Source organism: Empidonax traillii, unplaced genomic scaffold (assembly GCF_003031625.1).
Source record: "Empidonax traillii isolate 1590-97213 ecotype Southwest subspecies unplaced genomic scaffold, ASM303162v1 scaffold671:size839176, whole genome shotgun sequence".
Taxonomy (NCBI): Eukaryota; Metazoa; Chordata; class Aves; order Passeriformes; family Tyrannidae; genus Empidonax; species Empidonax traillii.
The window spans coordinates 439661-452404 of record NW_020955864.1 but is presented as its reverse complement, the minus strand read 5'-3'; the positions used below and the strand labels follow the sequence as shown (position 1 = coordinate 452404).

The 12744-nt window shown below is 39.5% G+C and overlaps 1 protein-coding gene across 1 annotated transcript in view; it reads right to left on the bottom strand.

Annotated features, from left to right (window-relative positions):
- LOC114065510 (hormonally up-regulated neu tumor-associated kinase-like) overlaps window positions 1-12744 on the bottom strand; it is a 122646-nt gene that overhangs the window by 43230 nt on the left and 66672 nt on the right. The window contains exon 10 of the mRNA XM_027899488.1: window positions 10034-10247. Within this exon, the coding sequence (XP_027755289.1) occupies window positions 10034-10247 (214 nt within the window). The remainder of the gene's footprint in view (window positions 1-10033; window positions 10248-12744) is intronic.

Sequence of the window (12744 nt, the reverse complement as noted above, 5' to 3'; positions counted from 1 at the left end):
TTATTGGCTCCTCCAGTACTCAGTTCTTGAATGTTGGGCTGTGCTTTTGAATGCCTGGTTTACCTCGTGTTTTAGACATCAAAGTTATGGTAAAAATCAAAATACGTGAATTAACCTGAGAAGAGCAAACAAAGCAGTTTCAATCCACAAACTCCTAAAGAGAATGCCCTAAATAATGTTCGAAGGGTGCAGTGGGGCGGTTTCATGATAGTAGTGAGTGGAATGAGAAGTAGTATTTATAAGAATGTAAAAATAAATTGGTGAAAAAGAAGAAATAGTTTATCTCATCAGCCTCTCTGCCAGCGCAGTGCTTCCTATAATATCCATTGTAATAACTATCCCAGGAGCTGCTTGTCTGCCAAAAGAGCGGTGTTTCCATGGAGTCTGCAGCACGCTGAGGGTCTGCACGGCTTCCAGCGACGGTGAGGAACGGTTTCCAGGTGACTTTAATGCCTTTTCAATCCAGGTCTAAAGCCTACAGTCAGCCCTAGACAACAGTTAATTAAGACCTTCCTGTACTCAAAGGCCCTGATCCTCTATGGTAGGCAGTGCCAGATTACCAAGGCAAAAATTACTTTATAGATATTTAGGCTGCTGTAAAACTATTATAAATTAATCTTGGCTACTTGAGAGCCTGAAGAGTACATCTGGCAACAGGAACATGGTATAGATACTACACCCTCCAGCTGAAGAAGGGAAGGTGGCATGCAGCCACTATTTCTGCTTTGAATTATCCAGTATTTCCCCTGATGGAGAATCACTGGGAGAGCAAGACTGCTGAGTCTCTTGCTCTTTTGCACCACTGAAGTGGCAAAAAGCAGCTAAGACACACCTGAGAATTGAAGCTGCACAGTTCATTTAACATGCTTATGTATTTTCTTCCTTTTTCTGAGCTCTATGGCAATTGGCAGAACTTTTGATTGGATTTAATTGCACAATGTTAAATTATAACTGAGCACTCATCATATATTAATTACCCACAGCTTTCAGAAGACACTTATGGATGTTGAATAATTGCATAGATGTGCATTTCTCATAAAATGGTTAATCTTCAATAAGCTAATTTCTTGCAATCATTCTGCAATTATTTTACACTAACTAAATTTAGATTTGGTAGCATAAATCATGAAATACCAAATTATTTTTTAAAAAAATATTTTTAAAGTCCAAGTTGTGTAAGTTAATCCTACAGAAATATGTCTTCAATGATCAACTAGTATTTTTTTAAAAATACAATTAGAATCTTATTAAGTCTAAATTAAAAGCTTACATGAAAAACAATTTAAAAATAGATATTGAAACCTAAGAATTCACACTCTTCGGTGTTTGCTCCTATTACAATGCAGACTTAAGAATTTAATAATTTTTTCCAGGTGGACAAAACCAAAAAGGGTTTAAATTTGTAGCTAGTTTCATATTTTAAAGTAAACAGGCTATTTAAATGGAAGGGCATGGTTTGCCATATTGTGCCCATATGGGAACATTTAATTTTAAACACATCATAAAAATAAGGAGATTAACATTTTTAAGCAACTTTGTGCCATTTGAAGGGGGATTTCATTTTTATTTCAGACACTGAACTGAACTTGGTTTTTTGAACATGTAAATTCCAGGTCCACAATAGCCACAGGGAAGCAAAAGCAAGGATATGGTGGGCAGGAATTCATTTTCACAGGAGGAATTAAAGTGAAAAAATCTGTAGAGAACATATGGTACAAGGGCAACAAAGCATAGTGAGTGTGCTCTGTCACAGGAGTGAGTTCAATGCAATTGGTTAAGCCTAAAGCCAAGGTTTGCTCTCCTTGTTTTTGTAGAAGGGTAAAAATCCCAGCTCTTAGTTATTAGTAAGCACATTTTTGCTCAGCACTTCCAAACTGGGCTATTATGAGGTCCTTCTCTCACCATACCACATAATATGTTTATACATTGAAATCTGTGCTTGGCATTTCTTGAATTGTATCCACAGGGCAAAAGCAGATTTAGACGTAGAAGCAGAGAGATTCCTGCAGAGAAAGCAGCAAGAAAGGGCAGGGTATGAATTCTCTCTGGTATTGCATAGGGATGTGTAATACATGATCTGTAATTGCAGGCTGTGCCTTTTGAGCTCAGATGTTCAATAATTGATAGTTTCACATACTGGTATCTATCAGGATAACATAATAGCCATATGACAGCCATGATTTTATTGACTTTCAGTCACTGCTATGTATATTTCAGACTTTCTGGGAAGTTTTGCCATCTTCACTTTGTATTTAATGAGCACAGAAGTCTATCAAACGTCCATTGTTCTCAAAAGATTGCCTTTGGGAACTCAAGGGATGCTTGTTTGCTTTTTTTCTTTTGGTGGAAGGAAGATAATTAACTTATTGGAGGAAAACCAGGCACACTGGAGCAGGGTATCCTTAGAGTGTTTCCAACAGTTTGGGGTGGTTTTTCTGAAAGATAAATTATCATCTCAGCGGCAGGATTGGGTCATTCACTCCTGATGAAAATAGCGGAGTGACTGGAACATGGTTTTCTTTCTCCAGAAGGTTTGTAATAACAAGACCGTATCATCAGCTCTATGACTTGTCTGTCTCACTGGATGTCTGAGGAAAGGGGTGGTCTTACAGTAATAAAAGGGAGGCATTATGGACAAACACAGTGTGTCATTTGATCTTTCATATCCATCATGTAACAGCATATCCTCTGCACCTCTCTACGTTACCCTAAGTGTAAAGGCCTGTAAATGCATGGGGCTTACATGTCAATCATCATGGGGATTTATTTTTTGGTTTAGTTGCAAAAGAAATCCTGAGATATTAAAGCATATGGAAAGTAGCAAGTAGAAATGCCTACAAAGAGGGGGGCTCTCCATGACGTGGGAATTAGTGGTCTTGCTAGGAAAGGGTGTAGGCTGGCCAAGAGTGGCTGTCTGGCAGATGTACTGGTTGTGTTCTGTGAAAGAGACCTCTCCTTCACAGGTAGTTTAAAATACTGCCGTACCAACAAGGGTTTGTAAGCAGAACTTCACTGGAAAGACACTCTGAAGGTCTGAACCAAGGGGCTCCTTCTTTGCTGGGGAACACTTGCTTTTCGTTCTGGTCCCATTGAAGTGTATTGTAGAAACTGCTCATGTGAGTTAAGTATTTATTGGCATAGAAAAGACTTGTGTAACATAGTTCCTCATGCTTTTCATTGCCTGCTTGAGCTGTTACAATGGATGGGATTGATACTTAAATCCTTCTTTTGTCTAAATAGAGGAATAGTTTCTGCTTTACAGAGGACTTACTTTCTAAGAAAGGGTTTATAAAAAACGGCTTTCAGTCTTCTTTCTGGCCTCAGAAGACTGTTATGGTTACTAAATACAGATGTCCCAAGTAAAGTATCTTCCTGCTTAGCAGGAGTCTATTAGGTTTAAGGACCCATTTGATCCTCTCTTCTACCTTTCTGAGCCTTTGATACATGCTCCAGATAAAGACTTAAAACTCTACTGCTATGGTCCTGCAGAGGTCAAGAAAGAGTCCTGCCATCTATAACATTCACGAGATGAAATAATGAATGTTCAGTTCTTATTCCTCAGTCTCTGAGAGGAAGCTCAAAGCCCAGAACTTTGGATGAAGTTATCCTTATGTCAGTGCAGTTGGGCAACCTTTGAAGAGCTCTAAGTTGAATTCACTTTCTCTCTTTTCCAGACATTCATAATGTCCAGTGACTACAAAAGAGTCTGGACCACCAGCTTAGTCAGGGATGTCTCCTTTGTTTAACGTTGGATAAACCAAGTCCAGCCACTGGACCCTCTTGCTTCTCAAAATCTCAACCTGACTATGCCTCATGGTGGTTAGCTTTATTTGTTCCCTTTGCCCCTCTGCCCACTCTCCTGAGTGGTGGTAGACATGTTAAATTCTATGAGAGCTCCTTCCTAGCTGGAAATATCTCTTTTCTGGAAGCCTCCTCTGACTTTCACTCTATGTGTGTATAACAGACTGGAGCCCAAATACAGCAGCCAGGAGAATGTTGCATGATTCCCATTCCTGAATGTTTTATGCCAGAAGTCCTAGCAGAAAACTCAAATATTTATTCTTAGGAAGACAGTGTTTCTTAAGTTCCCTACCTTATGTTTTTTTTATTATTTATCTATACAATCTATAACCCAAAATAATGGCCAGAACTAAAAAGTGCTGAAAGAGAGGAAGGTATATATAGTTCATTATCAACATGATAGTGAAATATTTTAATTTCAGTTAGATGGGTGAGGCAAATGCATGTTACATATAGGAAGCATAAAAATTTTAAGTGCTGCTTTATGGAAAGAAATATGCTTTTTATATATTTCTCACGGTCACTGTAAATTTGGCAAATCTTGATTTCTTTTAAAATGGCTTTTATATGACGAATATCTGTTAAATTTCTTAAACCTTTCCCATACTCTATGATTAGAGCCCAGGGAATTGAAAGGAGTGGATTTCCTTGGGCTGCAGATCGGGTGTTGTAGTTTTAACACTCCGTTTAGATGGAATGAACAAAATGCTCCTGTTTGCTCTTTCTGATCATCTTGCTGGCACAGACAACTGGTGAACATGAGCTGCTTTTTCTCTTTTTGTGACCTTCTGATCTGAGGAGTTTTGTTGTTCATAAACTGTAATATGAGAGGGTTGTGAGAGAATGGGCCAGTCACTTCATTCTCTCTTCAGTGTTTTGCTCAGGGTGGATGGATCAGTATGACAAAGGCTACCTAATGTCAGAACTTCTGAATTATTCAGGGCTTTTCAAAGACTAAATGGACATTCCTTTACGGGCTGAATTATTAATCTTGTTCATTTATGTCTTTAAAGAATGATGAAATTAAAAGTGGAGTATGAAAGCCGTGACTTTTTTTCTTATTTTTCCAACTGTAGGTTTGATTCTGCTTCCTGATAGCTCTTTTTAAGTGTATACTAATTCTTCATCCTCAGAATTTCCTGTGGTTTGAAATTCTTTTGCTGACATGAAAACAGTTGTGATTTGAAAAACAGAACAGCATTGAAACTGGTAATACATAAAGCATTTGAACTTATTAATATGACTCAGAAACAGGATAGAAGTAAAAGGTGCCATTTCCTATGTGTAAATGGAAAACCTATGAAATTGAGGGCTGAAAATCTCTTGTGATTGCATTGACAGACCATGAAAATAGCAGGATCTACTTGTAGAGACTGACTTGAATGAGGTAAAGATCCAGTATCAGTCCCAGCAGACACTCTGTGTGAAGTTAGTTTGTACAAGGAACTGCTGCAGATGTAACGAAATATCTAAATGCTCCTTCAGAAACTGTGTCTTTGGGAACCTGTTTTTACCTTTAAAGGGCCAGACAGGGCAGAAAAAGGTATATTCCCTTGCTTTTTAGTAAACCACTCCTAGAAATAAGGAACCTTTATTGAGTTTGTGTGATAGCTTCTGTAAGAAGCTGCCAGAAACTTTCCCCGATGTCTGACAGAGGCAATGGCAGCCAGCTACCAGAGACCTGCTGCTGGTCAATGTCAAGCCCATCAGCAGTGGTGGTAGTTCCTCTAGGATAACGGATTTAAGAAGGAGAAAAAAAAATCCTGTTCTACAATCTGCAACTGGGAGAGAGGAGTGAGAATATGCGACAGAAATAGCTCTGTAGATGCCAAAGTCAGTGAAGAAGGAGAGGAGGTCGTGATCCAGGTGCTGGAGCAGAGATTCCCCTGCAGCCCCTGGTGCAGATCATGGGGAGGCAGCTGTGCCCCTGAAGCCCAAGGAGGTCCACAGTGGAGCAGAGATCCACCTGCAGCCTATAGGGGACCCCACACCACAGCAGGGGATGCCTGAAGGACACTGAGACCTCATGGGAAGCCTGCACTGGAGCAGACTCCTGGTAGGACCTGTGGACCCATGGAGACCGAAGCCCATGCAGGAGCAAGTTTGCTGGTAAGACTTGTGACCCCACGGGATACCCACACTGGAAAAGCCTGTTCCTGAAGGACTGCACCCCATGGAAGGAACCCATGCTGGAACAGTTCATGAAAAACTGTTGCTCATTGGAAGGACTTACGTTGGAGAAAATTGTGGAAGACTGTCTCCTGTGGGAAGAGTCCCACAATGGCACAGTGAAAGAGCATGAGCATTCACCCCTCTGTGGAGGAAAGAAAAGTAGAAATGGCATATGGTGAACTGCCCGCAACCTGTCCCCTTGCACCACTGTGCAGGAGGAGGTAAGAAAAAGTCAGGAGTGAAATTAAGCCCAGGAAGAAGGGAGGGGTGGCAAGAAGGTGTTTTAAGATGTATTTTTATTTCTCATCACCCTAATTTGATTAGGAATAAATTAAGCTAAGTTCCCCTAGATGAGTCTGTTTTGCCCATGATGGTAACTGGTGAGTGATCTCTCTTTGCCCTCATCTCAACCCATGAGCCTTTCATTGTATTTTTTCTACCCTGTCCAGTTGAGGAGGAGAAATGGTAGGGTGGCTTTGGTGGTACCTGCCATCCAGCCAGGGTTGCCTCACCACATAACTGTATTACTTTGAATATGGAAAGAATAGGCAAGTGCCAGGGACCCTGCCAAAACCTGATGTTTTCTTTAACCACTGGTAAGTATCTAACCCCTTGGAAGCCACAGTTCTCTGTCACAACTAGAGCAGAGATTGGGCTGGAGATAGCTGAGGCCATAGGAGAATGAAGGCATCACAATTCAGCGCTCCTCCAGCAAAAGCTGCCTCTTCTGCACTTGGGTCATGGTGCACTGCCACTTAACACTAATGTTTCTGGGCTTTGTTTTAGTGGGAAATGGCTATTCTCCTGCAGCTGTCATTTGCTTGGAACCCACGCAGGCATGCCTGGACTAGGCTGGTGAAAGAGAAGCATAAGCTTCTCTCTGAGGGCTTTTGGAGGAGCTGGAAGATAATGGTAGAGCTCTCTGGAAAATGGAGTTTTAACATAGTGAAAAAACTATTTTGATGTTATTGTCATTTGGAATTAGAGTATAAAGAAAATATTAGAAAGCGTCAAGGAAAGACATTTTTCTCAGAAAACAAACTGGATGAAAAACTGTCTGGCGGTCGGTCAAAAGTGGTGTTTCCCAGGACTCATCATTGTGGCCAGACTTGTTTAATATCTTTATCAACGATTTGGACAAGGGATTAAGAATGGATATTATGAAAAATTTTTTCACTGAAAGGGTTGTCAAACACTGGAACAGCCTGAGCAGGGAAGTGGTGAAGTTGCTATCTCCAGAAGTATTTAAAGGGTGTGTAGATGTGGCACTCTGGGACATGGTTTAGTGGTGGACTGGACACTGCTGAGTTAGCAGTTGAACTTTATAATCATAAAGGTCTTTTCCAACCCAAACGATTCTATCATTTTATGATTCTATGATATATATTCAGAATGAAGCATTTCAGTATTGTGAAAGGAAACAGTGAATTGCAGTGTCAACTTACTGATGAAACCATTTGTTTCAAACAGTATGTACGAAGAAGTGTTTTTTAAGGGCTATTCAAAGATTTAAATATTTTAAAGACATAAAAATTTCCTAAATTCTAAGGAAATCAGATTTTCTGAGAAAAACAATATCTTGTATTACCTAGAAATCCTTTGTGCATCTTTTAAGGGGAGCTTATGGAGCAGCAAATATGAAGATTCCCATTGTATTCTCACCTCTGTTGGTGTCAATCAAGTTCACATCTCTCAAACTTAAGGGATTTAAATTGATATAAAACTTGTTTGAGGATAGAAACAGGCTTGAAGCTTAGAACAATTAAAATCTAACTGAGGAGCACAATACGTTGAAACTGAAAGCAAATGCATGTTTTCAATAGTCAGGGACAAATGCTGCAAAGGTAGACAATTACAGTTAAATGTACAAAGAAAATGTACCGATTTGTTCCTTTCAGGGAAATTAGGTTGTATGGTCTTCATTAATTGGAATACACACAGCTAAAACTAATAAGCAAGTAAAGAAATAAATAAATGATCAGTGCCATGACTATTTTGTGTATCATGGCAATCCACCCAAAATTGTTTATTCCATCATTGTTGCTGTTTGTTTACCTTCTGAATTATGTTCATAGCTTAATGAAAACTGCCACCCCAGGTTTAGTTCCTTAATGAAATACATAAGTACAAGTGACGCAAGTTTGGGACAATATATGTATTGATACCAAATATTCAGTTGTCTGCACTCAGTGTCCACTTTTGTGCCTAAATATATGTGATGTTGTTCTGTTACAGTAGCCTCTGTTCTTCTGTATCTTCAGTGTTTTCCATAATATTTGTAGCCCAGTGTTTGGTCAATATCAGAGATATACAGATTTAATTATGTCATCCCTTGTGTTTGAAAGAGTCTCATTTTCAGATTGGATTAATCTCTTCTGCCTTCCTTTTCTTGCTCTCTGGTTTTGTCTGTCTTTGTTTTGTACCGGTCACCTCACCCTATTTATTTCTGATGCTCTGTAGGTGCTTTATTTATGCAAAATTTAATCTTAGAGTCTCAGCTTTCTTCCCCAATCTCATTTGGTGTGGTGGACATAAAACAGGAAGATTTAGATCTGTAGTTGCAGGTATGTGTCTGATCTGAATAAAATTTTTCTTAGTTTTCTTATTGAAAAAACGAGTTGGGTTTTCTTTAAACTGTCTCATGCTTCTTATGGTAAACATTTGCTGTTGGGGCATGGGGAAGGTTGATGGTTTTGAACCATTAACTATAACCAGAGGGCAGATGTTTGTGTGTTCCTGTGATGCCCCTAGCAAGGAAATCTTTCTAGGCAGTGTTTCTCTCAGGGCAGCTTGTCGCAGCCTGGGGAAAGGTGGCAATTGTGGAGAGTCTTTATCAAGTTGCCTCTGTGTTGAGATGTAAATATTTTCATCTACTGCCTTTAAAAGGTCTATAAACCTCATGTCCTGACAACATAAAGGACTTCTGGTAATAATTCTGTTTTCCATCAGGGACCGTGGAGGCACTTTGCTTGTACTTGTCATTGCTTGGATGTTTGAAAAGGAAGATTGTTTATTTGTTGGTGTGGATGGTGATTTCTCATGAAGACATGGTTTTCCAGCCTCTCTCAAGTCTTCAAAATGACTCTGATTCTTCTGAGAGTCCAAAACTGGCTGATAAATGGGCTCACACGGCATATTTTTGCTTGATGGCTTAGGAGGCCCAAGGCGAACCAACAATTTGCCTGCAAAATTGGAAACTAAGTAGAATATAGGATAAATCAGATCATCTTCTGCTGGAACGATATTTTCAAGAAATTAACACGTTAATATCAAATCAGCGTCATCCCATCATAAAGTCAGTATTTGTAAAGGCATAGATAAAAGTGGATCTTGACATAGAATGAAATTTTACACCAAAGACTTAAAGCAAAGGGTGATCTGCAGGTAGTCAATCGTCACTTTTAGATTAGCATCTCAGCATAAATTTGTCTGACTTAATTTTAGTGACTACAGTAGAATCTTATAATATTCATATAATAGTTTGAGTTGGAAGGGACCTTACTGATCATCCCATTCCAACCCCACTGCAGAGATACCTTTCTCTAGACCAGGTTGCTCAGAAACCTGTCCAGCCTGGCTTTGAATACTTCCAGGGATGGGGCATTCACAACATTTCTGGGCAACCTATCCATTTATGCTTCTGGGGATATTTATCACATTAGTTTAACCATGTGAGTAGCTGTAGGAGTGCAATAGCTGGAGGAGAAATAATTCAGAACTGGATTTTAATTATCCAGTACTCTGCAACTTCTACATTTTTGAGACAACGGAAAATGATGCCAACACCTTATTGAATAGCTCATAGAACAGCTATTTGTAATTAGTATCTGCTGAGTAAGCACGGGATTAGGTGTTCACTTGTTGATTTTTTAACCTGATCAAAATTGTATCTATCATCAGACTTAAGCCTGGGAAACAATTGCTCAAAATACTTGTAATTTCAAAACTAAATGCAAAGATATTTCTAGCATTTCAGGAATTGTGTTCCCTTTCTTTTCCTTAGTCAAATACCCTTTTACTATTTTGGACTAAGACAGCAAGACTTTTTTCAGAAAATTACCTTTTGACAAGTTTTCTTGGTTTTCCAATGTAATTGCAATCTCATCTTCTTGAATAACATCTGGCACTGCCAGGGTTAGTAGAGAAGGAAATTCCTTATTGCCATGATTCCTGAGGTTTTCCAGAGCGTCCATTTCAACCTTCTGGAAAATCTTAATTTCTGACTCCTTAGTCAACTGTTTATCAGGATTAATACTGTGTTTTTCATTTTCCCTCTGTAAAATGATCAAACACCATTTGATTAGTAAGAGACAAAAAAGGCTCCTTAAACTTTAAAAAAACCCATAAAAAGCATAATATGTACAATGGGAAATCTTGTTTTTACACAAACCTTAGTTATGCATGTCAACATTTCATCTGAGCAGACCTCATGCCAGAGGTTCTTCCTGAAACCCAGTTGTACTTAGGCTGTCAGACCATTAATTTTACCACACAGACCCCAGGGAGGAAGTTTTCATGAAAATCCACTGGAGACCAGAATGCCATCTTTGGAGAGCCCATAGCACTTCGTTATGGTTATGGCTTATGGCTCACGGAGTCTCCTAACAGAAGTGTAAACAAGATCAAGGTATGACAGAGCTCGTGCTGCAAAACAAAAACCTTACGGAATGCTGTGAGCCACTCCTGATCCAGGAGGAAGATTGTCATGGGACTCTTGCTGTTTGCTGTGAGGGTAAGTAGTCAGCACAAGAGTAGACCAGATCTGGGAAAGTTTTGCAGTGGAATGGCAGCAGGAAGACCTCCGTGGAGCTGTTCATCCCAACAAGAAAATGGACTTGAGGACTCACTCCTTGCTGCAGTGGTGTTACCCTCACTCCTACAAGCATCCTCCGTGAAGAGGTTCTTGTCTGAAGGTTGCTTGTCTGTCCCATGATCCAAGTTTTCAGAGTCCTCACTGTGGCAGCCTCATACATGCCAAGTTTCAGGTATCAAAATCTTGTGAAAATGCAAGGACTGCACAGTGAAATAAACCCCTTCCTACAGAACTAACTCTTGTGATAAGATGATTGTGCCGTGCACTGCTTCTGTCATTGTGGTTTTAATCTAGGCCTTCCCTGGTTACCAGTTGGTAACCAAGGAAGGGGCAGTGTTCCCAGTATTCCATACAATTTTTACATAAATCGTGGTATAAATAAGAGAGGAGTAGCGGCCTTCGTTCTTCTTCTCTTCCGCCGGAGTTCAGGAACAGTGGGTCCCTGCGTTGGTCTCGCTTATCTAAGGCTGAGGCCTGCAGCATCCACTGACCTGCCACGAGGAAGCTTGGAGAGTGCTGGCAGTGTCTGCCAAGCCTGCTTTCTAAGGGACGTGGTGAGATTTGTTTTACTAGTTATTTTACTAGTTCTCGGGTTTGATTGTGCATATCTATTCGGCGTCCCTTTTTGTTTCCTTTTGTCCCTTTTTCCCCTTTCCCTATCCCTTCGGGGGGGTGTTTGGATTCCCTGTGCTGTGTACATAGCCATCTTAACTGTAATATACATAAAACATAATTTTTTATATAACTAGCTTGATTTTTGGGTTCTTCAATTTGCATAGTTTTTTTTCTTTGCCCTGAGGGAAGTAGAAAGGGGGGAAGAGAGGGGCTGCTACTGGGGGGTTGGGCATTTGGTAGGGAGCCAAGTCCAAACCATCACAGTCATAGACCATATTCTCTCAGGCCTGGCACTCCTGAAAATGACGTTTCTGAAATGTAGAATCACAGAATATTTTGAATTGGAACGGACGCACAAGGACAATCAAGTCCAGCACTTCAGTGAATGGCCCACAACCTTGGTATTATAAGCACTGTGGTCTAATGTAGTTTCTGAAACCAAGACAACTATCTACATGGACATTCCAGTTCAATATTAAGCTTTTTTATGCCGCTCTCCATGTCATCTTTGACATGTTCACTTTATCATTATGTATCACTTCAAGAATTATCTGTAGTGAATTTCAATCTTTCCCCCTCTGTAATACAAACTTTTTGTTTCCAGAATTAGAAAAGTAATTTTTTTACTATACTATTTATATTTCACAGTTTTCTTCTATTCTTTGCATTGAAAAGTACTCTCCATGCGAAAAATATGTTTTTAATCTAACATGTTGTTATAAAGAGTGGATGTAATTTGTGGAGAAAAGGCACTTTTGAAAGCTTACATGTATTTTGTGAGTTAGCAAAAATGTTTGGAAAAATTTGAAGGGCCCCAAACCTCAAACTTGTGGGGTCACCCCATCCTTCCTACATATTTGCAGCACCCAATCACAATTAAGGAAATTACTGTAGAAGTATTTATAAAAAGAAACACAATATGTTTAAGTTGACAACATATTGTTAAAACCACACTAGATCAATTGCGAATTTGAGATGTCATAAGTATTTTAGGCTATGCAATCAAATAGTCTCCCAGGATTTTACACAGTGCTAGTTAAGAAAACAAATTTTCGTCTTACATTTTGCAAGCTGTCACCTTATATACAGTATATCAGAAAACTTGCCATGACTGGTTTTACTGCCAGACCTCTTAAGAGCTAATTGGTTAAGCACCTGGGCAGGAAGTTTTTGGCAGAAATGCTCTTTTTTCTGCAAGGACTAGCTATAAAGTTCTGGATGGCAAATTGTGAGCATTAAGGCTCCCTCTTCTACAACAGAACACATAAAATGTAAATATGTTGCTAGGAGAAATTACGATGCATAAAAGGACAGGCTGTGTTTTAAGTTTATCCAGTGACTTA